General features: G+C 37.2%; 1 protein-coding gene across 15 annotated transcripts in view; it reads left to right on the top strand.

Moving 5' to 3' along the window:
* Positions 1-27,896, top strand: part of ALMS1 (ALMS1 centrosome and basal body associated protein) — a 260,107-nt gene that overhangs the window by 174,065 nt on the left and 58,146 nt on the right. For 11 of the 15 annotated variants that reach the window (XM_073791243.1, XM_073791240.1, XM_073791244.1 and 8 more), the window contains one exon: positions 8,601-9,763. The exons of the other annotated variants lie outside the window; for them this stretch is intronic. In XM_073791243.1, the coding sequence (XP_073647344.1) occupies positions 8,601-9,763 (1,163 nt within the window). The remainder of the gene's footprint in view (positions 1-8,600; positions 9,764-27,896) is intronic. 15 annotated transcript variants of the gene reach the window in all.

The following is a 27,896-nucleotide window of genomic DNA, read 5'->3' as shown; positions in this document are numbered from 1 at the left end:
TGCGGTGTGCGGGCTTCTCGTTGCGGTGGCTTCTCTTTTGTTGCAGAGCACGGGCTCTAGGTGCACAGGCTTCAGTAGTTGTAGCACGCGGGCTCAGTAGTTGTGGCTCACAGGCTCTAGAGCACAGGTTCAGTAGTTGTGGCACACGGGCTTAGTTGCTTCGCGGCATGTGGGATCTTCCTGGACCAGGGCTCGAATCCGTGTCCCTTGCAATGGCAGGTGGATTCTTAACCACTGTGCCACCAGGGAAGCCCGGTCATATGGTTTTTATTCTTCAGTTTGTTAATGTGGTGTATCACACTGATGGATTTGCAGATATTGAAAAATCCTTGCATCCCTGGGATGAATCCCACGTGATTATGGTGTATGATCCTTTTAATTTATTAGTGGATTCGGTTTGCTAGTATTTTGTTGAGGATTTTTGCATCTATGTTCATCAGTGGTATTGGTCTGTAGTTTTCTTTTTTGTAATATCTTTGTCTGGTTTTGGTATCAGGGTGATGGTGGCCTCCTAGAATGAGTTCAGAAGTGTTCCTTCCTCTGCAAATTTTTGGAATGGTTTCAGAAGGATGGGTGTTAACTCTTCTCAATGTTCGGTAGAATTCACCTGTGAAGCCATTAGGTCCTGGACTTTTCTTTGTTGGGAATTTTTAAATTGCTGATTCAATTTCAGTTCTGGTAATTGGTCTGTTCATATTTTCTGTGTCTTCCTCATTCAGTCTTGGGAGATTGTACCTTTCTAAGAATTCATCAATTCCTTCTAGGTTGTCCATTTTATTGGCGTGTAGTTGCTCATAGTAGTCTCTTGTGATCCTTTGTATTTCTGTCGTGTCGGTTGTAACTTCTCCTTTTTCATTTCTGATTTTATTGATTGGGGCCCTCTCCCTTTTCTTCTTGATGAGTCTTCCTAAAGGTTTATCAATTTTGTTTATATTTTCAAAGAGCCAGCTTTTAGTTTCATTGATCTTTCCTATTGTTTTTTTAGTCTCTATTTCATCTATTTCTGCTCTGATATTTATTTCTTTCCTTCTACTAACTTTGGTTTTTATTCTTCTTTCTCCACTTGCTTTAGATGTAAGTTTAGGTTGTTAATTTGAGATTTTTCTTGTTTCCTGAGGTAAGCCTGTATCACCATAAACTTCCCTCTTCGAACTGCTTTTTCTGCATCCCATAGGTCTTAGATCATCGTGTTTTCGTTTTCATTTGTCTCTAGGTAGTTTTTGATTTCCTCTTTGATTTCTTCAGTGATCCATTGGTTGTTTAGTAGCATATTGTTTAGCCTCCACGTGTTTGTGGGTTTTGCAGTTTTTTTTTTTCTTGTAGTTGATTTCTAGTTCCATAGAGTTGTGGTTGGAAAAGAAGCTTGATATGATTTCAGTTTTCTTAAATTTACGAAGGCTTGTTTTGTGGCCTGACATGTAATCTATCCTGGAGAATGTTCCATGTGCACTTGAAAAGAAGGTGTATTCTGCTGCTTTTGGGTGGAATGCTCTATAAATATCAGTTAAGTCCCTTTGGTCTAATGTGTTATTTAAGGCCTATGTTTCCTTATTGATTTTCTGTCTGGATGATCTGTCCATTGAGGTAAGTTGGGTGTTAAAGTCCCTTACTATTATTGTGCTACTGTTGATTTCTCCTTTTATGTCTGTTAATATTTTGCCTTATGTATTAAGGTGCTCCTATGTTGGGTGCATATATATTTACAGCTGTTATATCTTCTTCTTGGATTGATCCCTTGATCATTCTGTAGTGTCCTTCTTTGTCTCCTGTGACAGTTTTTATTTTAAAGTTGATTTCATCTAATATAAATATTACTACTCTGGCTTTCTTTTGATTTTCATTTGTGTGGACTACCTTTTCCATCCCCTCTCTTTTAGTCTGTATGTGTCTCTAGATCTGTAGTGAGTCTCTTGTAGGCAGCAAATAAACGGGTCTTGTTTTTGTATCCATTCATCCAGTTTGTGTCTTTTGGTTGGAGCATTCAGTCTGTTTGCGTTTAAGGTAATTATCAATATGTATACTGTCATTTTGTTAATTGTTTTGTATTTGTTTCTGTAGGTCGTCTTTTTCCTTCTTTTGTTCTCTTCTCTTGTGATTTGATGACTATCCTCAGTGTTATGTTTAGATTCCTTTTTTGTGTATGTGTGTATCTGTTATAGATTTTTGGCTTGTGGTTACCTTGAGGTTATTGTATAGCAGTCTCTCTCTCTATATATGTGATTCTTCTGAGTTGCTGATGTCTTAACTTCAAATGCATCTTAAATACCCTACATGTGTACTCTCCTTGCCTCATGATTACTGTTTTTTATGTCATGTTTTACGTCAAATTGTTTTTTGTATCCCTTAACTGCTTATCGTGGATACAGATGATTTTACTACTTTTGTCTTTTAATCTTCCTGCTAGCTTTGTTTGTGAATGATTTCCTACCTTTACTGTATGTTTACTGGTGAGCTTTTTTGTTCCATAATTTTCTCATATCTTTTGCACCTAGAGAAGTTCCTTTAATATTTGTTATAAAGCTGGTTTAGTGGTGCTGAATTCTTTTAGCCTTTGCTTGTCTATACAGCTTTTGATTTCTCTGTCAAATCTGAACAAGAGCCTTTCTGAGTAGAGTATTCTTGGATGTAGGTTTTTCCCTTTCATCACTTTAAATATATCATGCCAGTCCCTTCCAACCTGCAGAGTGCCTGCTGAAAAGTCAGCTGATAGTCTTATGGGAGTTCCTTTGTATGTTATTTGTTGCTTTCCCCTTGCTGCTTTTAGTATTCTCTGTATCTTTAATTTTTGACATTTTGATTACAGCGTGTCTTGGTGTGTTCCTCTTTGGGTTATCCTGTATGGGATTTTCTGCACTTCTTGGACTTGGATGACTATTTCCTTTCCCAGGTTAGGGCGGTTTTCAGCTATTATCTCTTCAAATATTTTCCTGAGCTCTTTCTTTCAAATATTTTCCCGGGCTCTTTCTCTTTTCTTCTGGGACCCCTGTAATGCAAATATTAGTGCTCTCGATGTTGTCTCAGAGATCTTTTAAACTGTCCTCATTTCTTTTTTTTTTTTTTTTTATCTTTTTTCTGTTCAGTGGCAGTGATTTCCACTACTCTGTCTTCCAGCTCACTGATCCATTCTTCTGAATCCTTTAGTCTACTTTGATTCCTTCCACTGTATTTTTCATTTCAGTTATTGTATTCTTCATGTCTGGTTGTTCTTTATATTTTCTAACTCTTTTCTTAAAACTTATAACTTCTCGTTCTGTGCATCCATTCTCCTCCTGAGTTCTTTTTTTTTTTTTTTTTTTTTTTTTTTGCGGTACGCGGGCCTCTCACTGTTGTGGCCTCTCCCGTTGCGGAGCACAGGCTCCGGACGCACAGGCTCAGCGGCCTTGGCTCACGGGCCCAGCCGCTCCGCAGCATGTGGGATCATCCCGGACTGGGGCACGAACCCGTGTCCCCTGCATCGGCAGGCGGACTCTCAACCACTGCGCCACCAGGGAAGCCCCTCCTGAGTTCTTTGATCATCTATATGCTCATTACTCTGAACTATTTCTTGGGTAGATTGCCTGTTTCCACTTCACTTAGTTCTTCTTCTGGGATTTTATCTTGTTCCTTCATCTGAAACATATTCCTCTGCCATCTCATTTTGTCAATAAGTTGCTATTTGTATTTTTATGTATGCAGTAGGTAAGTTACATCTCTCAACCTTGGAGGAGTGGCCCTCTGTAGGAGGCATCCTGTGCACTCCAGCAATGCACTCCCCTCTTGTTAACCCAAGCTGTGTACTCCAGGGGTTCACCCTAAGAGGGCTACTTGGGCCTTCTGTTGTGGTAGGCTAACTATGTGGGCAGTCTGGTAGGCCCCTAGTCTGGTTGGTTGCTAGGTCCTGCCTTGTGTGGATGCTGCTGGCTGCTGTTTAGCAGGGCCTGGTCACAATGTGGCTGGTTGCAGAATCCTAGGGGCCCCGGGGCTAATGCTGGCTCACTGGTGGATGGAGTCAGGGTCCTGAAGACCCTAGGGTTGTTGCCTACCCACTGGTAGTTGAAGCCAGATCCTGGGGTTAGTGCTGGTCTACTGGCAGGCAGAGCTGGCTCCTGGAGTCCAGCTGCAGGGCCCTGGGATCCCAGAGCTCATTTCAGGTTGTTGTGGGGGTGGTGTCGGTTCCTGACACAGTTGGGTACAGGGTCTGGAGTGTCCTGAAGGTTTCTTTGGCCTGCTAGTGGGCCAGTCCAGGGCCCAGCTGGTCCCAGGGTAGGCTCTGGCCTGCACTGCAGAATCATAGTTTTCTTGCTTTTGGTGCCTGTATCCTGGTGAATGAGACTGGTCTAGAGGCTTGGCCTGGCTTCCTGGTGGGAGAGTCCTGTGCCTTTCTACTGGTGGGTGGTGCTGGGTCTTGGACCTCTGGTGGGCTGGGCCATGTCTAGGGGCGAGTCCAAAGGCAGCTGTGAGCTTTTTAGTCTTTAGGCAGCCTGTCTGCTAATGGGTGGAGCTGTGTCCTGACCCAGTTAGTTCCTTGGCCTGAGGCGTCCCAGCACTGTTGCCTGCAGGCTGTTGGGTGGGGCCAGGTTTTGGAACTAATGAGCCAATATGTCATCCACCAACAACAGTGTTCCCCAATATGTCTGCCACCAGTGTCTATGACCCCAGGGTGAGCCTCAGCCACCCTCCCCCAACCCCTGACGCTCCAAGAGACTCTCCAAGACCAGCAGGTAGGTCTGGCCCAGGCTCCTATCAAATTACTTCTTTGGCCCTGTGTCCCAGGGTATATGAGATTTCATGTGCACCCTTTAAGAGCGATATCTCTATTTACCCCAGTCCTGTGGGACTCCTGCAATTAAGCCTTCTGGCCTTCAAAGCCAGATGCTCTGTGGGCTCATCTCAACAGTGCCAGACCCCCAGCCTGGGAGAACCTCTGTAATATATTTACTCTCCAGTTTTCAGGTTACCTACATAGGGGTTATGGGATTTGATTATATCGTGAGTCTGTCCCTACTACCAGTTTTGTTGTGGTTCCTTCTTTATGTCTTTTGGTGTAGGAGATCTTTTCTCGTGGGTTCCAGTTTTTTGTGTGTGTATGTTTTTTTTTAATGGTTGTTCTGCAGATAGTTGTGATTTTGGTGTGCTTGTGAGAAGAGGTGAGCTCAAGGTCTTTTTACTCTGCCATCTTGCCCACTTCCCTCTATACCACATTTTTTTTGTTTTGTTTTAATTTTTATTGGAGTATAGTTGCTTTACAGTGTTGTGTTAGTTTCTACTGTACAGCAAAGTGAATCAGCTATACATATACATATATCCCCTCTTTTATGTATTTCCATCCCATTTAGGTCACCACAGAGCACTGAGTAGAATTCCCTGTGCTATATACAGTAGGTTCTCATTAGTTATCTATTTTATACATAGTATCAATAGTGTATATATGTCAGTCCCAATCTCCCAATTCCTCCCACCCCCCATACCACATTTTCTTTATCTGTTCATCCATCAGTGGACACTTAGGTTGTTTCCATGTCTTGGCTATTTTAAATAGTGCTGCAGTGAACACACATATACGAATATCTCTCCAAGACCAAGCTTTCAATTGTTTTGTGTATAGACCCAGAAGCAGAATTGTTGGATCATATGGTAGTTCCATTTTTAACTCTTTGGGTAACCTCCATACTGATTTCCATAGCAGCAACACCAATTACATTCTCACTAACAGTGCACAGAAAAAGGAACCTCTAGCTCCATATCCTCACTAATGCTTGTTATTTCTTGTCTTTTTGATGATAGCCATTCTGACAGGTGTGACATGATATCTTATTGTGGTTTTGGTTTGCATTTCTCTGATGATTATTGATGCTGAGTATCTTTTCCTGTATTTGTTAGCCATTCGTATGTCTTCTTTACAAAAATGTCTATTAAGATCCTGTGCCCTTTTTTTAATTGGGTTGTTTGTTTGTTTTATTTGAGTTGAAGTCTTTGTGTATTTTGGATGTTAACCCCTTGTCAGATATATCATTTGCAAATATCTTCTTCCATTCAGTAGTCTGATGGCTTCTTTTGCTGTGCAGAAGCCTTTCAGTTGGGTGTACTCCTACTATTTACTTTTGCTTTTGTTGTCTTTGCTTTTGGTGTCAAATTCAAAAAATTATTGCTAACACCACTGTCAAAGCTCTTAACTGCCTATGTTTTCTTCTAGGAATTTTATGGTTTCAGATCTTACATTTAAACCTTCAATCCATTTAGAATTGATATTTGTGTATGGTGTAAGATAATGGTTCAGTTTCATTCTTTTGCATGTGGCTATCCAGTTTTTCCAGTACCATTTATTGAAGAGACTATCCTTTCCCCATTGTATATTCTTGGCTCCTTTGTCATAAGGTAATTGGCCTTATATGTGAGAGTTTATTTCTGGTCTCTCTATTCTGTTCCATTGATCTACATGTCTGTTTTTATGCCAGTACTATACCATTTTGATTACTGTAGCTTTGTAACATAGTTTGAAATCAGGGAGTGTGATGCCTACAGTTTTCTTCTACTTTTTTAAGATTGCTTTGGCTATTTGGAGTCTTTTGTGGTTACATACAAATTTTAGGATTGTTCTATTTTTGTGGAAAATGCCATTGGAATTTTGATAGGGATTGCGTTGAATCTGTAGATTGTTTTGAGTAGTGTGGACATTTTAACAATATTAATTCTTCAAATCTGTGAGCACAGAATATTTTCCCATTTTTTCATGTCTTTTTCAGCTTTTTTCATCAATGTTTTCAGTATACAGGTCTTTTACCTCCTTGGTTAAACTTATTCCTAGATATTTTATTCTTTTGATGCAATTATGAATAGGATTGTTTTAATTTCTTTTTCTGGTAGTTTATTTTTAATATATAGAAATGCAACAGATTTTTGTCTGTTAAATAATTTTGTATACTGCAACTTTACTGAATGTATTAGTTATAACAGTTTTTTTTGGTGGAGTCTTTAGGGTTTTCTATATATAAAATCATGCCATTTTCACATAGTGACAGTTTTGCTTCTCTTCTGATTTGGTGCCTTTTGTTTCTTTTTCTTGCCTAATTGCTCTGGCTAGGACTTCCAATACTGTGTTCAATAAACGTGATGCCAGTGGATATCCTTGTCTTGTACCTGATCTTAGAGGAAATGCTTTCCATTTTTCACCATTGAGTATGTTAGCTATGGTCTTGTCAGAAATGGTCGTTGAGCTATGTTTCCTCTAGACCTACTTTGTTGAGAGTTTTTATCATGAATAGATTTTGAGTTCTCTCAAATGCTTTTTCTACATCTATTGATTATATGATTTTTATCCTTTATTTGGTTAGTGTCATGTACCACATTGATTGATTTGTAGATGTTGAACCGTCCTTGCATCCCTGGAATAAATCCCACTTGATCATAGTGTATAATCCTTTTAATATATTATTGAATTTGGTGTGCTAATGTTTTGTTTGGGTTTTTTTTGCATGTATGTTCATCAGGGATATTGGCTTGTAATTTTCTTGTAGTGTATCTACACTGGGTATCTAGGTAACGTCTGGGTAACAGGGTAATGTGGGCCTTATAAAATAAGTTTGGAAGTGTTCTGTTCTGTTTATTGGAAGAGTTTGAGAATCTTTCATATTAATTCTTCCTTAAATGTTTGGTAGAATTCAACAGTGAAGCCACCTGGTCCTGGACTTTTGTTCATTGGGAGGTTTGAGAGTCTTTTTATACTTTAGATATAAAAGCAGACTCCATGTATCCCACTATATATTGGGGAAATTGTCTTAGGGATTCCCAGAGTATTTAGTGAAAATTCTGATTACCAATAATCTATAGAGAAGGAAGAATGGATCCCATAGTTACAAGTGATACTTTGTTTCATGTGTATGTCTGTTTCTTTAGACTTAGAACTCTAAAAATGTGTATGGAAACTGAATTAATGTTTACAATTACGGCTTATAGTTGTTAAGATGTTCTACATCTTAAAATGCCTGTTTTGATATAGAATGACTGTCAAAATGTGAAGATGGAAGATGGTAATTTATATTAGGTGTATTTTACCACAAAAAAAAAAATTGAGGGGGTGTGAAGATGGTTCACAAAAAAGAATTTTTCAAGGCTCTAAAACATGTAAAGGGTTGGAGTTTTTAAAATTCCATCCATTTAATTACTGATGATAAAAATAAAGTCTCAGGTTTCTTAGCTGAAAATGAGATTAATAATACCTCTCTCTCAGTTTTATAAGAGGGGAAAAAAACAGATATAGAGCATATTCATAATACCCCACACATAGCAAGCAGTAATACATAGCAGCTGCTGTTACATCCCAGGGACCAAAATGCCCTCCTCAAGGTCATAGAGCCAGTCTGTGGCAGAATCCAGCCCAGAATCTGGGTCTTTTGATCCTGAGTCTCTTAAACTATTACCATGCCAATCTGGCCACTAGGCACAAGGCATGAATCCTTTGTCCAGGCAGTGAGTTTTCTTAATCTTTATATAGACCATTCTTTCCTTCAGTCTCTGTTTTGTATCTAAAGAATTAAATGTGAATACTATTTTTAAATGGAATGCAAATATCTTGAAAGTCCTTCAAAATCTTTTTTTTTTTTTTTTTTTTTTTGCCTTTTCAGAGTCCAGATGTCATTCAGAATTTGAAAATACCACCCATTCTGTCTTTAGGTCAGCTAAGTTTTACTTTCATCATCCAGTGCACCTACCAAGTGATCAAGATTTTTGCCATGAATCCTTAGGAAGAAGAGTTTTCATGAGTCATTCTTGGAAAGATTCCTTTCAGCATCATCCAGACAAACAAAGAGAACACACTTGTCTTCCTTCCTCTTATCAAAATGTGGCAAAGACAAAGTCAGATTATACCACAATAGAGAGCCTCAGTATCGATGTAAACTTGGAAAACAAAGAAGTAAAGCATACTACTAAAAGTCAGGCTAGAGATTTTCTAAAATATGACAAACAAGTTAATGACCTAAAAAGGGATCATAAGGCCATCCCAGAGTTAACAGCTCAGCACACTGTGAGTTTAAATGAACTCTGGAACAGGTATCAGGAGCGACAGAGGCAACAGAAACCTCCTGAGTTCAGTGCCAAGAAGGAACTTTCCTTGGTGGAGCGACTTGATCATTTGGCTAAACTTCTTCAGCATCCCATCACACATTTTCTCCAGCCCTCAGAAAGTACACAGGATGATAGCAAAGGGAAACAAGATGTTAAGGAATGGAGTGGTAGACAGCAACAGCAGAAGAACAAGCTTCAGAAAAAGAAACAGTATAAAAGCCTGGAGAAATGCCATAGAAACACAGGCGATCTTAAAAAAAACAAGGTTCTTTCTACTCATCAAGCTGGGAGGTCCAAGCAGATTAAAATTGAACAGATTAAATTTGATAAATATATTTTGAGAAAACTGCCAGGTTTTCATTATATAAATAACGCTTCTTCAGATTCTAGACACTCAGAGGAGAGTGAGCTGCTCACAGATACTGCCACCAACATCCTTTCCACCACCACTTCTGTGGAATCAGATATATTGACCCAAACAGATAAGGAAGTGACTCTGCATGAGAGGAGCAGCTCTATTTCCACCATTGATACTGCCCGACTGATCCATGCTTTTGGTCGTGAAAGAGTTTGTTTGTCACCCAGGCGAATTAAATTATACAGCAGCATCACCGACCATCAGAGGAGATACCTTGAGAAGCGGAGCAAGAAAAACAAGAAACCATTGAATACAGGTTATCCCCAAATTACTTCAGAACACACCAGAAGGAAACACGTCCAGGTACATGGCTGCAAATTCCATCTGGCAATATGACTGCATTTTTCATGGACTTTTTAGTTAAGCTTTGCACACAGGTGAAAAAAAGCCAATTGCCCTTTCCTAACTGTAACATTTCTTACCAGCTGGAAAAGAGTGAGAAAGTGTAGTACAGTGCTGTTTGAGTTGTCATTCTTTTCATCAACACTCATTTACGAATTACCCTTTGGATGAAAGGCTTTGCTGCTAAATGCTGCAAAATCTGCAAAGTCTATACCTTTGGTACAGGGGATCTTCAAGTTTAGAATGACCTCCATTCTGAACAATATTGCCTGTTGGTTTTTGTTTATTCATTCCTCCCTGTCTTTTGAGAAATTTTGAGGTGCTTTTAAGCATACACACACACACACACACACACACACACACATATAAGTAATATGATATGATTGTTTTTTAAGTAAATGAAGAATTGGAATGATGGAAAATTAGACTGAAGCCAGGGAGGGGTGAGGTACAACATGATTTAAAAAATAAATACATGAAGAATTAAGAGTGATGGGAAGGCAAGTTGATACCTTGTGGATATGGTTGCTAAAGATGAGCCACAAATTTTGCTTTATGTTTTCTAGAAATTAGTGTTGCTAGAATTTTGTGATCAATTACATAACTCTAATATAAAAGCAAACTAAATTTTCAAAAGCATTACAGATATTTCTGATACTAAGGCTTCTTAAATTTCTCTCATCTGTCCTCATAAAGAAGGCATTGTGGTGTAACAAAATCCTCATCGGCATCCTTACAGTACATTCTCAGTAACAACAATCATATAAGGCTAATATGGCCTTTGTTTAGGGAATTCCATAAAGGCAGATTTCAAGGGGTCAGTAAATTGCAGACCATTACTTTAACGCAAGATAAAATTGATTTGGACAGGTGCTCTCCAAATAGGGATACTTGCAAAATGGTTCATTGGAGTATGAACCTTTTAAAGTTTATATTTTTGTATATGTTTTACAGTGTATGAGTACAGCAATAATATATAATTTATAAATAAATATCTACTTTAGTAATTTGTACTTAAAAATGTTTTATCAGTGGGACCCCATGATCAAAACAATTTGGAGACCACTGGTTTAGCCGAAAGAAGGCACAAAACATTCAGACATTTATCCATAAATATTATTTCTCAATTGAGTTTTTGGTAGGTATTAAATGATAGTAATTACACATATAAATAGTACAATAAGACTCTTTTTTAAAGTAAGCCAAAAATTGGGAAAGACACAGATTGAGGCCTTTTGTTCCATAGAGGAGGTAGGGGGAAAGGATGCAGATAGAGGGTTTTTTGGTGTGTGTACTAAAATACATATACATAACAAAGTTTACAGTTTTATCATTTTGAAGTATGCAGTTCAGTGGCACTGAGTATATTCACAGTGTTTTACAACTATCACCACTATCTAGTTTCAGAGCTTTTTCATCACCCTAGTGGAAACCTCATACCCACTAAGCAGTTACTCTCTATTCCCCCTTCCTACCAGCCCCTATCAATCACTAATCTACTTTTTGTCTCTGTGAACTTGCCTATTCTGGTTATTTCATTTAATTAGAATCATATCATATGTGGCCTTTGTGTCAAGCTTCTTTGACTCTAGAATAATCTTTCTGAGATTTATCCATGTCCTAGCACCTGTCAGTACTTCATTGCTTTTTATGACTGAATAATATTTCATTATATGTTTAGACACATTTTATTTATCTGTTCATCCATTCGTGGACATTTAGGTTGTTTCTACCTTTTGGCTATTGTGAATAGAACTGATATGAACATTTGTGTACAAGTTTTTATTTGAACACCTACATACAGTTCTTTTGGGTATACACATAAGAGTTGAAAATGCTGGATCATTTGGTAATTTTATTTTAAGCTTATTTAGGAACCGTCAAACTGTTTTTCACAGTGGCCACACCATTTTACATTCCCAGCAGCAATTTCTAAGGGTTCCAATTTCTCCATATTCACCAACACTCTTTATTTACTTTTTTTTTTTTTTGCCATCCCAATAGGTACAAAGTGGTATCTCATACTCATTGTCATTTTGATTGTGGTTTGTTTTGCCTTTCCCTTTGCATAATGACTAATGATGTTAAGTATCTTTTTATGTGCTTGTTGGCCATTTTTTAAAATTAATTTTTGGCTGCCTTTGGTCTTCGTTGCTGTGCATAGGCTTTCTTGAGTTGCGGCAAGCAGGGGCTACTCTTCGTTGTGGCATGTGGGCTTCTCATTGTGGTGGCTTCTCTCGTTGCAGAGCACGGGCCCTAGGTGCACGGGCTTCAGTAGTTGTGGCTTGCTGGCTCAGTAGTTGTGGCTCGTGGGCTCTAGAGTGCAGGCTCAGTAGTGTGGGGCCCGGGCTTAGTTGCTCCTTGGCATGGGGGATCTTCCTGGACCAGGGCTTGAACCCTGCATTGTCAGGTGGATTCTTAACCAAAGTCATGAAGATTTGTCCATATATTTTCTTTCAAGAATTTTATACTTTTAGTTCTTTCATTTGCATCTTGGATGTATATTGAGTTAATTTATTTGTATGGTATGAGGTAGGGGTCAAACATTCTTTCCACGTGGAATTGTCCCAAAATCAGCTGTTGAGACTGTTCTTTCTCCATTGAATGGTCTTGGCACCCTTGTCAAAAATCAGTTGACCATAGATGTGAGGGCTTATTTCTAGGCTTTCAGTTCTGTTCTATTGATCTATATGCCATTACTGCGCCGATTTAGTTACTGTAGCTTTGTAGTAAGTTTTAAAATTGAGAAGTATGAGTCTTCCAAGTTTGTTCTTTTTAAAGACTGTTTTGGCCAATCAGGGCCCTTGTGTCTCCATATGAATTTTAGGATCAGCTTTTTAAAATTTCTGCTGAAAAGGTTGTTGGGAATTTTATATTAATTGCATTTAATATTTAGCTTGCTTTGGGGTTTATTGCCATCTTAACAACATTGTCTTCCAGTTGATGAACACAGGATGTTTTTCAATTTATTTAGGTCTTTAATTTCTTCCGGTAAGGTCTTGTAGTTGCCAATGTACAAGTGTTATACCTTCTTGTCTAAATTTATTCCTAAGTATTTGATTCTCATGTTTTCTTTCTTTTTCTTTATTATTTTTAATTGTGATAATATATGCATAACAAAATTTATCATCTTAACCATTTTTTCTTTGTAATTTTATTTTTCTTCCAGTTCTATTGATTTAATTGACATACAGCACTGTTTGTTTGAGTACAGCCTAATGATTTTACTTACATACATCATGAAATGATTATCACAGTAAGTTTAGTGTATATGTATCATCTCATACAGATTCAAAATTTAAGAAATAGAAAAAAGTATTTTCCTTGTGATGAGAACTCTTAGGATTTACTCTCTTAATCACTTTCATATATAATATACAGCAGTGTTAGTTTTATTTATCATGTTGTACATTACATCCCTAACAGTTGTTTACCTTATAACTGGAAGTTTGACTGCCCTCAACCAATTCCCACTCCCTCCCCCCACCCATTGCCTCTGTTAACCACAAATCTGATCTTTTTATATGAGTTTTTTTTTCTGAAGTATAATTAATCTACAACATTATGTTAGTTCCTGTGCACAAAATAGTGATTTGATATTCCTATACATTTCAAACACCATGGTAAGTCTAGTTACGATATGTCACTATGCAAAGATATTACATAGTTATTGACTGTATTCTCCACACTGTACACTTAATACCCGTGGCTCATTTATTTTACAACTGGAAGTTTGTACTTCTTAATCTCCCTCACCTATTTCTTTCCTCCCTTCACCACCTCCCCTCTGACAACCACCTGTTTGTTTTCTATCTGTAACTCTGTTTCTGTTTTGTTGTGCTTGTTTTGTTTTTTAGATTTCACTTAGCATAATAGCCTCTAGGTCCATCCATGTTGTTGCAAATGGCAAGATTTCATTCTTTTTATGGCTGAACAATATTCCGTTTCATAAATATATACACCACATTTTCTTTATCCATGGGCATTTAGGTTGCTTCCATATCTTGGCTATTGTAAATAATGCTGCAGTGAACATAGGGGTGTATATATCTTTTTGAATTAGTGTTTTTGTTTTCTTCAGAAAAATACCCATATGTTAATTGTTGGATCATGTGATAGTTCTGTTTTTAATTTTGTGAGGAGCCTCCAAACTTTTTCATAGTGGCTGCACCAATTTACGTTTCCACCAACAGTGCATGAGTGTTCCCTTTTCTCTTCATCCTTGCCAGTACTTGTTGTATTTTGCTAATAGCCATTCTGACAGGTGTGAGGTGATAGATATCTCATTGTGGTTTTGATTTTCATTTCCCTGATGATTAGTGATGTTGAGCATCTTTTCATGTGCCTCTTGGCCATCTGTATGTCTTCTTTGCAAAAGTGTCTATTCAGATCCTTTGCCCATTTTTTAAAATTAGGTTGTTTGGGATTTTGATGTTGAGTTGTATGAGTTCTTTGTATATTCTGGGTATTAACCCCTTATTAGATAGATTGCTTGCAGATATCTTTTCCCATTCAGTAGATGATAGTTCCCTTCACTGTGGAAAAGCTCTTTAGTTTGATGTAGTTCCATTTGTTTATTTTTGGTTTTGTTTCCCTTGCCTGAGGAGACATATGCAAAAACAAATTACTAAGATCAGTGTCAAAGAGCTTACTGCCTATGTTTTCTTCAAGAAGTTTTGTCTTTTTTTTTGGTTGTGGTTTCAGTTCTTACATTTAAGTCTTTAATCCATTTTGAATTTGTTTTTGTGCATGGTGTAGTTTAATGGTATTAAATACATTCATATTGTTGTGCAGACATCACCGTCACCCATCTCTAGGACTCTTTTCATCTTGCAAAACTGAATTTCTACACTGACTCAAATAGCAACTCCCCATTCCACCTTATGCTCAAGCCCCTAGCAACCACCATTCTAAGAATTTGACTACTTTAGGTACCTCATGTAAGTGGAATACAGTGTTTGTCTTTAAGTAATACGTTTATTTCACTTAGCATAATGTCGTCCTCAAGTATCATCAGTGTTGTACCATCTGGCAGGATTGTCCTTTCTTTAAGACTGAATGATACTGCATTGTATATATATACCACATTTTGTTTGTTCATTCATTCATCCATCCATTAATAGATACTTGTGTTGCTTCCATCTTTAGACCATTGTGAATAATGATGCTAGAGTGTACAAATATCCATTCAAGATCCTGCTTTCAATTTTGGGGGGTACATATCCAGAAGTGGAGTGGCTGGATTATATGGTAATTCTATTTTTAACTATTTGAGGAACCACCATACTGTTTTCAACAGCAGCTGCCCATTTTACAGTCCCACCAACAGCACACAATGGTTCCACTTTTTCCACATCTTTGTCAACACTTGTTATTTTCTGGGTTTTTTTATAGTGGCATCCTAATGCATATGAAGTGATAAGTTTTTGATTTGCATTTCTTTCATGATTATATTGAGCATCTTTTTATATACTTCTTGGCCATTTGTATATCATCTTTGGAGAAATGTCTATTCAAGTACTTTGCTCCTTCTTGAATCGTGTTATTTTTTGGTCATTGAGTTGTAGAAGTTCTTTACATATTCTGAGTATTAACCTCTTATCAAATATATGATTTATAATTTTTTCTCCCAATCAGTGGGTTGCCTTCTCACCTTTGTTGATTGTGTCCTTTGATGCCCAGAAATTTTTAATATTGATGTAGTCCCAGTTGTCGAGTTTTACTTTTGCTGCCTGTGCTTTTGGTTTCATATCTAAGGAGTCATTACCAAGTCCAATGCCATGAAGCTTTTCCCCTGTGTGTTCTTCCAAGAATGTTATGGTTTTAGGTCTTTAATCCATTTTGAGGTAATTTTTGTATATGATGTAAGATAAGGCTCCAACTTCATTCTTTTTCTTTTCCAGTTTCATTCTTTTTAAGAGCATGTGGATATCCAGTTTTCCCAGCACCATTTGTTAAGGGGACTGCTCTTTTCCTGTTGAATGGTCTTGGTCCCTTGTCAAGGGTCAGAGGTCATTTGACCATGTGGCACAAAGGTTTATTTCTGGGCTCTCTATTCTAGTCCATTGATCTATTTATCTTTATGCCAGTACCACACTGTTATTATATTACTGTTTTGAAATCAGGAAGTGTGAATCCTCCAACTTTGTTGTTCTTTTTCAAAATTGTTTTGGTTCTTCAGGGTTTCTTATCATTTTTAATGATTTACTGTTTTCAATTTTTTTTATTGCTATATGATCTCCTTCAAGTTGTTTTTTTGCTAACTTAGCAGCCATGTAATTAACCAATATGCTTAAGCCACTGTCTCAAAATATCACCCAGATATGAAATAGTATCTATTGACTCCATTATATGAAAAATTAAGAAACTGGTTGCACTTGCCCTACTTCTCCTCACTCCCCACCTACACACACTTCCCCCAACATAACAATATTCGTTATATTTTGTGAATGTTGTCTCAGTTCATTATGGTAGTATTACTACTGTATTGATTAGCTTTATTTTTAAGAAGTATAACATTTTTCTTCCGTGTTGTAAGCAAAATCACCATTTTATGTCTTTTTTTTTGTTGGTTTTTTTTTTTTTTTTTTGCGGTACACAGGCCTCTCACTGTTGTGGCCTCTCCCGTTGCGGAGCACAGGCTCCAGACGCGCAGGCTCAGCGGCCATGGCTCACGGGCCCAGCCGTTCCGTGGCATGTGGGATCTTCCCGGACCAGGGCACGAACCCGTGTCCCCTGCATCGGCAGGCGGACTCTCAACCACTGCGCCACCAGGGAAGCCCTTTTATGTGTTTTTTAAAGAGGGTCAGTATCGTGAGTCTTTTCAGTGTAACTGTGAGTTTATTAATTTAAATAATCTAAATAAAAATAGATTTTTCAACAGTTGTTCAGGAGTGAGCATCTCTTCAGTTCTTATAAATTTGAGATTATCATTCTGTAACCTTTGTATAGGAATAACAACTTGTTTGGGTATAAAACTTTTGAATAATAACCTTTAATTCAAAACTCAGTCAGATTTGCTCCCCCTTTCTGGGCATATACATTAATATTTCTGTGCCAGAGGCAACCCTAATATTTTTTCCCTATTGGATCCTGGATTGTTGTTGGGTTTTTAAAATCTAAGTTTTCTTACTTTCCCAGGGTATGTCTCCGTGTTGGTCAATCTCTATTGATTTTTTAAAAATAAAATTTACATACCTTACAATTCATTCTTGTAAAGTATACAATTCAGTGGTTTTTAGTATATTCAGAGGAGGTTATACAGCCGTCACCACTAATTCCAGAACTTTTTGTCATACCAAAAAGAAACCCTGTGCCCGTTAACAGTCATTTCCTGGCCTTCAACCATTAATCTACTTTCTGTTTCTATGAATTTGCCTATTGGGGACATTTTTTATAAGCAAATCATGCAATATGTGGCCTTTTGTGTCTGGCTTCTTTTACTTAATATTTTCAAGGTTCATCCATTTTGTAGCAGGAATCAGTACTTGTTGTTTGTTATGAACAGTAACAAGCAGTATTTCAAATACATATACAACATGTTTATTCATGAGTTGTTGGACATGTGGATTGTGTCTGCTTTTTTGGCCATAATGAAAAATGCTGCTGTAAACATTAATGTACAGGTTTTTGTGTGCACAAATTTCTTCAATTTTCTTACATATATACCTAGGAGTAGAATTGCTGGATCATATGGTAACTCTGTTTAAGCTTCTGAGTAACTGCCAAAGTGCTTTCCAAAGTGGCTGCACCATTTTATATTCCCATCTGGATCATATTTCAGTTTGTCTACATCCTCATCAACACTTGTTGTCTGTCTTTTGATAATAGCTATCTTAATGGGTGTGAAGGGGTATCTCACTTTTTAATGATTTTAATTTGCATTTCACTAATGACTAAGATGTTGAGCATCTTTTCATATGCTTATTGGCCATTTGTTTACCTTTAGAGAAATGTCTATTCCGATCCTTTGCCCATTTTAAAATTGGCTTATTTGTCATTTTATTACTGAATTATGTTTCTTTGTCTATTCTGAATACAAGTCCCTTATTAGGATATGTTTTGCAAACATGTTCTTACATTCTGTGCCGTCCTTTTCACTTTCTTGATGATTTTATTTGTGGTACAAAAGTTTTAATTTTGACAAAGTACAATTTGTCTGTTTCTTCTTTTGTCACTTGTGCTTTTCATGTCATATCTAAAACTATTGTCTAACCCAAGGTTACAAAATATTTACTTTTTTTCTTCTAAAAGTTTTATAATTTTAGTTCTTACTTTTAGTTCTATGATCATTTTTTAGTTAACTTTTGTGTGTGGCGTTGAGGTAGTACAGTTTTATTCTTTTGCCTGTGGATATCCAGTGTCTTAGTACCATTTGTTGCAAAGACTGTTCTTTCTTCCATTGAATTGTTTGGGCACCCTTGGCAAAAATCAATTGATCAGAAGAAAAAAAAAATCAGAAAAATAAAAATAAAAGAATGAAAAAAAGTGATTGATTATAAATGTAAGGGTTTATTCTAGACTATAAACCCTATTTTATTGATCTATATGTCACTCTTTATGCCACTACCACACTGTCCAATTAGTGTGAGTCCTCTAACTTTGTTTTTTCTTTTTCAAGATTGTTTTATCTATTCTTAGGTCATAGGAATATTCAGATCAGCTTGTCAGTTTATACCAAAAAGAAAAAAAAAAGACAACTTGAATCGTGGGTAGGGATTGCATTGAAACTGTAGACAAATTTAGGGAGTACTGCTGTCATAACGATATTAAATCTTCTAATCCATGAACTAGGGTGTTTTCCATTTATTTAGGTCATCTTTAGTTTCTTCAGTGATGTTTGTGGGTTCCACTTCTTTGTAGTTTGGCACTTCTGTTGTTAAAAGTATCCCTGAGTATTTTATTCTTTTTGATACCAATGTAACTAGTATTGTTTTCTTAAGTTCATTTTGGGAATTTTCCTTGTTGTACAGGAATATTACTGATTTTTGTATTTATTTTGGTTCCTGCAACTTTGCTGAACTTGCTTATAAGTTTGAGTAATATGTGTTTGTTTGTGTGTTCATGTGTTCCTTAGTGTTTTCTGTATAAAATATTGTGTCATTTGCAAATAGAGATCGTTTTCCTTCTTCTTTCTGATATCATGTCATTTATCTTTTTCTTGCCTAGTTGCCCTTGCTAAGAACCTCCAGTACTGTGTTGAATAGAAGTGTTAAGAATGAGTATCCTTGTCTTGTTCCTGATTTTAAGGAGAAATCTTTCTCGTCATTAAGCATGATGTTAGCTGTGAGTTTTTTTTTATAAATGCCCTTTATCAGGTTGAGGAAGTTCTCTTCTATTCCTGTTTTGTTGAGTTTTTTTATTTTGGAAGGGTTTGGGTTTTGCCATGTGCTTTTTCTATGTATAATGAGATGATCCTATGTTTTCTTCATGAATATGGTGTGTTACGTTGATTGATAATCATATATTGAACCAACTTTGCCTTCCTGGGATAAATTCCTCTTGGTTTTGATGTATAATCCCTCTTCTGTGTTGCTGGATTCAGTTTGCTAGTATTTTGTTGTGGATTTTCCTTCTATATTCATAAGGAGTATTGGTCTGTAGTTTTACTGTATCTTTGCCTTTTTTATCAGGGTAATATTCTCCTTATAGAATGAATTGGGAAGTGATCCTTCTTCTCATTCTGTTTTGATGATGTTGTTTTTTGAGTTTATGAATGGTTGTTGTTAATTCTACTTTAAATGTTTTTTAGAATTCACCAGTTTGGGCCTGGGCCAAACTGGTGAATTTGGCCCAGGCCCAAACTGGTGAATTTGGGGGGTGTTTTCTGATTACTGACTCAGCCTCTGTCCTTATTGTAGGTCTGTTCAGATTTTCTATTTTTGCTTGAGTCAGTTTGGGTAGGTCGTTTTTCTAGGAATTTGTCTATTTCATCTAGGTGACCTAATTTGTTGACATGTAATTGTTCATAATATTCCCTTATGATCCTTTTTAATTTCTGTGTGATTGGTAGTAACATCCCCTGGTTCATTCTTAATTTAAATGATTTGGGTTTTCCCCTTTTTCCCTTTGGTAAGTTCTAGCTAAAAATTTGTCCATTTTTGTTGACCTTTTCAAAGAACCAACTTTTGATTTCTTTGATTTTTCTCTTTTTTTGATTCTCTGATTCATTTATTTTCATTCTAATCTATATAATTTCCTTCATTTTGCCTGCTTTAGGTTTTATTTGGTCATCTTTTTCTGGTTTCTTAAGGTTGAAGGTGAGGTTATAGTTTCAAAATCTTTCTTCTTTTAATATGGACATTTACAGATACAAATTTCTGTAAGCTCTGCCTTCACTGCATCCCATAAGTTTGGGTATGCTTTGCTTTCATTTTCATTCACCTCAGAGTATTTTCTAATTGCCCTTGTGATTTCTTCTTTGAACATTGGTAGTTAAGAGTGTGTCATTTATTTCTCTATATTTTTGAATTTCCCAAATTTCCTTATTGATTTCTAGTTTCATTCCATTGTGGTCAGAAAACATACTTCGTATAATTTGTAAATGTATTGTGACTTGTTTTATGGCCTAGCATATGGTCTGTCCTGGAGAACATTATATGTGCCCTCAGAAGAATGTGTATTCTGCTTCTGTTGGTTGGAGTATTATGTATATGTCTTTAGGTCTAGTTGGATTATAGTGTTGTTCAAGCCTTCTATTTCCTTATTGGTCTGTCGAGTTTTTCTGTCCATTTTGAAAGTGTAATATTGCAGTCTCCAGCTATTACTATTGAATTGTCTATGTCTCCGTTCATTTCTGTCAGTTTTTTTCCTTTGGTACCTGTCCTTGGTTTCCCAACACATGGCAGACATTCGTTAATTTTTTGATGAAGTATGTTAATTTGTCAACTACCTTTTAGTCTCCCTCTATTGTCTGAGCTTATCTTGGATCCATTTTATTAAGTCCATGTTCTTTTTAAATTTTCTCTAGAGTGAGAGTACAAATTCTTTATTGACTAAAATGGGTAAACCTTCTGGCAAAATAAATTCTTTCTCTTTCCCTTCTTTTTTTCCTTCCTTTCTTCCACTTTTTTGTTTATAAATTTATTTATTTATCTTTGGCTGCATTGGGTCTTCATTGCTGCGCCCAGACTTTCTCTAGTTGTGGTGAGCGGGGGCTACTCTTCATTGTGGTGCACGAGCTTCTCATTGCCGTGGCTCCTCTTTTTTCTTTTTTTTTTTTTTTCTTTTTTTTTTATTTCCGGTACGCGGGCCTCTCACTGTTGTGGCCTCTCCCGTTGCGGAGCAACAGGCTCTGGACGCGCAGGCTCCGCGGCCATGGCTCACAGGCCCAGACACTCCGCGGCATGTGGGATCTTCCCGGACCGGGGCACAAACCCATGTGCCCTGCATCGGCAGGCGGACTCTCAACCACTGCGCCACCAGGGAAGCCCTCGCCGTGGCTCCTCTTGTTGTGGAGCACAGGCTCTAGGCACGCAGGCTTCAGTAGTTGTGGAGTGTGAGCTCAGTAGTTGTGGCTCGCAGGCTCTAGAGCACAGGCTCAGTAATTGTGGCACCCTGGCTTTGTTGCTCCATGGCATATGGGATCTTCCTGGACCAGGGCTTGAACCCATGTCCCCTGCATTGGCAGGCAGATTCTTAACCACTGCGCCACCAGGGAAGCCCCCTTTCTTCCACTTTAATGCTATAGAATATTTTCATAAATCCTTTTCTTTTGTTTTCAGATTACCTTTGTCTCAAAACGGTTCTGTGGAAACCATTTATTTGATCACAACCATTTATTTGATCACATTTGATGACCTTATTACCTATTTACAAGATACTGCTTGAGTCCCCTTCCTAGGACATGAACTTGAAGGCTGATTGTGTATGGCTTGTATTTCTTTTGCCCCTCAGAGTTTGGGAAAGGCAGAAAGATAGTAATTGATTCTAGAACTCTGGACAGCTACAGTAGGTGACATTTTTCTCTGCCATTGTTTTCAAACTCATAAATTGATGGCCACCTTATCAAGTGTGGAGGTGAGGAAAGTATCTTGTTCTATAGGACATGCTCTTGGGGTTTTGCTATTACACTACTGTAAAGTCACCTGGTAGCTGCTTTCATAGCATTGTTGTGTAGGCAGTGATATGACTGAGGCCTTATTTTTTTCTAGCAAATCTTAGTAATAAAACTAAGATGTTTAGACTTAAAAAGTTATTTCCCATCCCTTTTTCTGACTTCTTCCTGGCCAAAGCTGGCATACAGTAAACCATTCTGGCAAGGGCATAAGGAGCTATTTTTTCACAGGGAACATGTCTCCAATTGGGACATTTACCTTTCTCCTGGGCCACTTATTACCTCAGTCCCTTTTCTGAGATACCAGTGGGGTAGTTTGAATTGTTGACTCACCTTTTACCCTTCTGTATGGTCCTTTGTGTAGGAAGAGCTTTGTGGTGGCTCCTTATATTTATTCCCAGTTGTTTCTTCAGATATTATTTCTGGAATTTTGTGGCGTGAGTTGAGTCTGTTCCCTAGATTCTGAATTTTTTTTTTACTTTTTTAATAAATTTGTTTTTTATTTAGTTAGTTATTTTGGCTGCGTTGGGTCTTTGTGTACGGGCTTTCTCTGGTTGTGGCGAGTGGGGGCTACTCTTGTGGTACACAGGCTTCTCATTGCGGTGCCTTCTCTTGTTGTGGAACACGGGCTCTAGGCATGTGGGCTTCAGTAGTTGTGGCACGTGGGCTCAGTAGTTATGGCTCGTGGGCTCTAGAGCGCAGGCTCAGTAGCTGTGGCACACAGTCTTAGTTGCTCCACGGCATGTGGGATCTTCCCTGACCAGGGCTCGAACCCATGTCCCCTGCCTTGGCAGGCAGATTCTTAACCACTGTGCCACCAGGGATGTCCTATTTTTTAAAACTTTTTGATACTTTTTGTTTGTGTCTTTCAGTTATGAAAGAAAAGGTCTCTGTGCTGTCATGTTTTCTAAAATCCATTATCTGTTTTCTCAGTTTTGTTTCCTCTCTCTCTTTTATATTCGATTTCTTCCTTTTCTGTAGGCTCATTCCTCTCAGCTAGAACGATGCTTATGTCTTTCCTTATCATAGCCTGTGGAGTGAGGGACTTGGCCTGCAGTTGATGCTTCTACACTTTACATCTCTCTCGTCTCTTTATTACTAAATACTTTTGTCAAAAAAGATATTTCATTACTTTTGAGTATAAAAGTAAAAAGATAACTAAATATAAAGAGTTTAGATAATATATAAAATATAAAGACCTTGGAAACCACCCATAATTCTCACCATCCTGAAATAGTAATGATTAACATTATAGATAAGCTTCGAGGTTTATATTTTCTGATTCACATACCTACTGCCTATCTTGGATCTATTTTATTAGGTCTGCAATCTAATGAAGCTAAATATCAAATGACGAACTCCATGAGAGCATAAAATGAGAGCTTTATTAATGTTTAATTAAATGTTTACCAGTGTTTCTTACACTTTTATAAAACAGGCTGATCTCATATCAGTCTTCACAATCATGTTCGTATATGGAGAGAAACAACAGTCCAAAAAAATGAAATCATACTATGTATATTGTTTTGAAGCTCTGCACTTAGTATATCATAGACATTTTTCTATGCAGTAAATAAAGATTTATGTAGTCATTGTTAATAGCTTTATGGGTTCCATTGTATAAATGTAATATTTAGTTAGTTCCTAATGACAGATATTTAAGTTTGTTTTTGAATTTCTCTTTATCATAATCTGCACTTCGATGGGTAGTCTTGTTACATCTTTCTGAATTTTTCAGTTTCCTTGAGAAACATTTCTAAACATGGAATTTCTGGGTTACCAATTGTGCACATTAAAAATGTTTAATCCACACTACTAAATTGTCCTTCTGAAATGTTGATTCAATTATTCGTTCACCAGTAATGTGTAATAATATTTTGGTCAGTACCTGCCAATAGCATTCTTGTTAATATTTGCCACATAGGGCAGAAATATGGTATCTATCCTGATCCACATTTCTTTAATCATACGGAGTTTTTAGTTTCTTTTGTGTGTTTATCGACCGTATTTCTTCTTTTTTGAACTGCCTATCTTATCTTTAACCCAGGTTTCCTTAGATATGCTAATGCTTTTTTTTCCTGAACATGTGTACCTAGGACGTGTACATTTGAGGGGTTAAGAGTCAATATAAGGGAATAAGTGCAACTGCCTGCTTGTTCTTCCCTTCTTCCTTTGATTACACCTACTCTTTCTTTGACTCATTCTTTCTGTGCCTCTCTCTGCTGTGTCTGTGCAGGCTGTCCCCAGGCTCTATAGTTCATGCTTTTGTCTTATTACAGTATCTTTGCACCCTGTCTGCTTCTGTGTTCTTTCTCTCTACCTCTGTGCACCCGCATTCTGTGCACTTGTGCTCTCCTCCACCCCACCCCATGCTGTCTCTTGTCTCACTGTCTCTGCTGTGTATCTCTCTTGTTTTTCTGGTTACTCCTTTTCTCCTCTCTTTCTCTCATGTTCTTGCTGTGTTTGTGTCTGTGCTCTTTCTCTCTCTCCCTGTTTTTTCTCTCGTTCCCCCTCCCTTTCCCATCTTTTTCTCTCAATGTCTGGATGTATATTCAGATCAAAGAAAAGGGATAGTTTACTGCTGTCAGTACAAAAGAGGTCATATTTATTCAGTTTTTGTTTATGGAGAAAAAGCTGAAGATGAATGATTTCTCTGTATTTTTGACCTCTCATTATTTCCAGTTGCCCACATTTTCAGCAGTGGGGCAAATGAACAACACAAGCTAACTACCAAACAAAGAGACCTCCATGAGAGAATAAAATGAGAGCTTTAGTAATATTTAATTAAATGTTTACCAGTGTTTCTTACATTTTTATAAAGCAGTCTAATTTTATATTACTCTTCACAATCACACATATATGGAGGGAAACAACAGCCAAAAGCAGTATCTTGGAACCCAAGGATAAATTTCATTATATGCTAAGAGGTAAAAAGCAAGATATGATATTTACATGTATTTATATGACTGGAACAAAATTAAATATTAGCAGATTAAGATTATGGGATTATACATTTTTTCTTTTTAATTTTTCATGTTTGTTTTAAACAAGAAGCACGTCTTTTCTAATATGAAATCAGAAAAATTTCTTTGTGACATTAATTAAAAAGTGACCTCAGCCAGACTGATCAAACATAAAATATTAGTTATGAGCTGGAAGAGAGAATTCTCAAGCTTTTCATTGTGTTCTAGTTTCTGCCTAAAGTACCTGTTTGAAACTCCAATCTAGTCATAACAAATCCTTCTAGAAGCAGAGTGATAGAATAGAATTAATACACAGTTTCTATGTTAAGATCAAGTTAATTTTTTTTAATATTTTCATTGGACTATAATTGCTTTACAATGGTGTGTTAGTTTCTGCTTTATAACAAAGTAACTCAGTTATACATATGTTCCCATATTTCTTCCCTCTTGCGTCTCCCTCCCTCCCACCCTCCCTATCCCACCCCTCTAGGTGGTCACAAACCACCGAGCTGATCTACCTGTGCTATGCGGCTGCTTCCCACTAGCTATCTATTTTACGTTTCGTAGTGTATATATGTCCATGCCACTCTCTCACTTTGTCACAGCTTACCCTTCCCCCTCCCCGTATCCTCAAGTCCATTCTCTAGTAGGCATGTGTCTTTGTCTTTATTCCCGTCCTACCCCTAGGTTCTTCATGACCTTTTTATTTTTTCCTTAAGTTCCATATATATGTGTTAGCATACGGTATTTGTTTTTCTCTTTCTGACTTAATTCACTCTGTATGACAGACTCTAGGTCTATCCACCTCACTACAAATAACTCAATTTCATTTCTTTTTATGGCTGAGTAATATTCCATTGTATATATGTGCCACATCTTCTTTATCCATTCATCTGTCGATGGACACTTAGGTCGCTTCCATGTCCTGGCTATTGTAAATAGAGCTGCAATGAACATTTTGGTACATGACTCTTTTTGAATTATGGTTTTCTCAGGGTATATGCCCAGTAGTGGGATTGTTGGGTCGTATGGGTGTTCTATTTGTAGTTTTTTAAGGAACCTCCATACTGTTCTCCATAGTGGCTGTATCAATTTGCATTTCCACCAGCAGTGCAAGAGTGTTCCCTTTTCTCCACACCCTCTCCATCATTTATTATTTGTAGATTTTTTGCTGATGGCCATTCTGACTGGTGTGAGATGATATCTCATTGTAGTTTTGATTTGCATTTCTCTAATGATAAATGATGTTGAATATTCTTTCGTGTGTGTTGGCAATCTGTATATCTTCTGGGAGAAATGTCTATTTAGGTCTTCTGCCCATTTTTGGTTTGGGTGTTTCTTTTTTTGTTATTGAGCTGCATGAGCTTCTTGTAAATTTTGGAGATTAATCCTTTGTCAGTTGCTTCATTTGCAAATATTTTCTCCAATGCTGAGGGGTGTCTTTTGTCTTATGGTTTCCTTTGCTTTGCAAAAGCTTTGAAGTTTCATTAGGTCCCATTTGTTTATTTTTGTTTTTATTTCCATTTCTCTAGGAGGTGGGTCAAAAAGGATCTTGCTGTGATTTATGTCATAGAGTGTTCTGCCTGTGTTTTCCTCTAAGAGTTTGATAGTGTCTGTCCTTACATTTAGGTCTTTAACCCATTTTGAGTTTATTTTTGTGTATGGTGTTAGAGAGTGTTCAAATTTCATACTTTCACATGTACCTGTCCAGTTTTCCCAGCACCACTTATTGAAGAGGCTGTCTTTTCTCCACTGTATATTCTTGCCTTCTTTATCAAAGATAAGGTGTCCATGTGTGCATGGGTTTATCTCTGGGCTTTCTATCCTGTTCCATTGATCTATATTTCTGTTTTTGTGCCAGTACCATACTGTCTTGATTATTGTAGCTTTGTAGTATAGTCTGAAGTCAGGGAGCCTGATTCCTCCAGATCCTTCTTTCGTTCTCAAGATTGCTTTGGCTATTCGGGGTCTTTTGTGTTTCCATACAAATTGTGAAATTTTTTTATTCTACTTCTGTGAAAAATGCCAGTGGTAGTTTGATAGAGATTGCATTGAATCTGTAGATTGCTTTGGGTAGTAGAGTCATTTTCACAATGTTGATTCTTCCCATCCAAGAACATGGTATATCTTTCCATCTATTTCTATCATCTTTAATTTCTTTCATCAGTGTCTTATAATTTTCCGCATACAGGTTTTTTGTCTCCTTAGGTAGGTTTATTCCTAGATATTTTAATCGTTTTGTTGCAATAGTAAATGGGAGTGTTTTTTTAATTTCACTTTCAGATTTTTCATCATTAGTGTATAGGAATGCCAGAGATTTCTGTGCATTAATTTTGTATCCTGCTACTCTACCAAATTCATTGATTAGCTCTAGTAGTTTTCTGGTAGCATCTTTAGGATTCTCTATGTATACTATCATGTCATCTGCAAACAGTGACAGCTTTACTTCTTTTCCGATTTGGTTTCCTTTTATTTCCTTTTCTTCTCTGATTGCCGTGGCTAAAACTTCCAAAACTATGTTTAATAAGAGTGGTAAGAGTGGGCAACCTTATCTTGTGCCTGATCTTAGTGGAAATGGTTTCAGTTTCTCACCATTGAGGATGATGTTGGCTGTGGGTTTGTCATATATGGCCTTTATTATGTTGAGGAAAGTTCCCTCTATGCCTACTTTCTGCAGGGTTTTTATCATAAATGCGTGTTGAATTTTGTCAAAAACTTTCTCTGCATCTATTGAGATGATCATATGGTTTTTCTCCTTCAATTTGTTAATATGGTGTTTCACGTTGATTGATTTGCGTATATTGAAAAATCCTTGCATTCCTGGAATAACCCTGCTTGATCATGGTGTATCATCCTTTTAATGTGCTGTTGGATTCTGTTTGCTAGTATTTTGTTGAGGATTTTTGCATCTATGTTCATCAGTGATATTGGCCTGTAGGTTTCCTTCTTTGTGACATCCTTGTCTGGTTTTGGTATCAGGTTGATGGCGGCCTCGTAGAATGAGTTAGCGAGTGTTCCTCCCTCTGCTATATTTTGGAAGAGTTTGAGAAGGATAGGTGTTAGCTCTTCTCTAAAT

This window comes from Tursiops truncatus, chromosome 14 (genome assembly GCF_011762595.2).
Source record: "Tursiops truncatus isolate mTurTru1 chromosome 14, mTurTru1.mat.Y, whole genome shotgun sequence".
Classification (NCBI taxonomy): domain Eukaryota; kingdom Metazoa; phylum Chordata; class Mammalia; order Artiodactyla; family Delphinidae; genus Tursiops; species Tursiops truncatus.
Note: the sequence above shows the minus strand (reverse complement) of the source record. Positions and strands in the feature narration are given on the sequence as shown.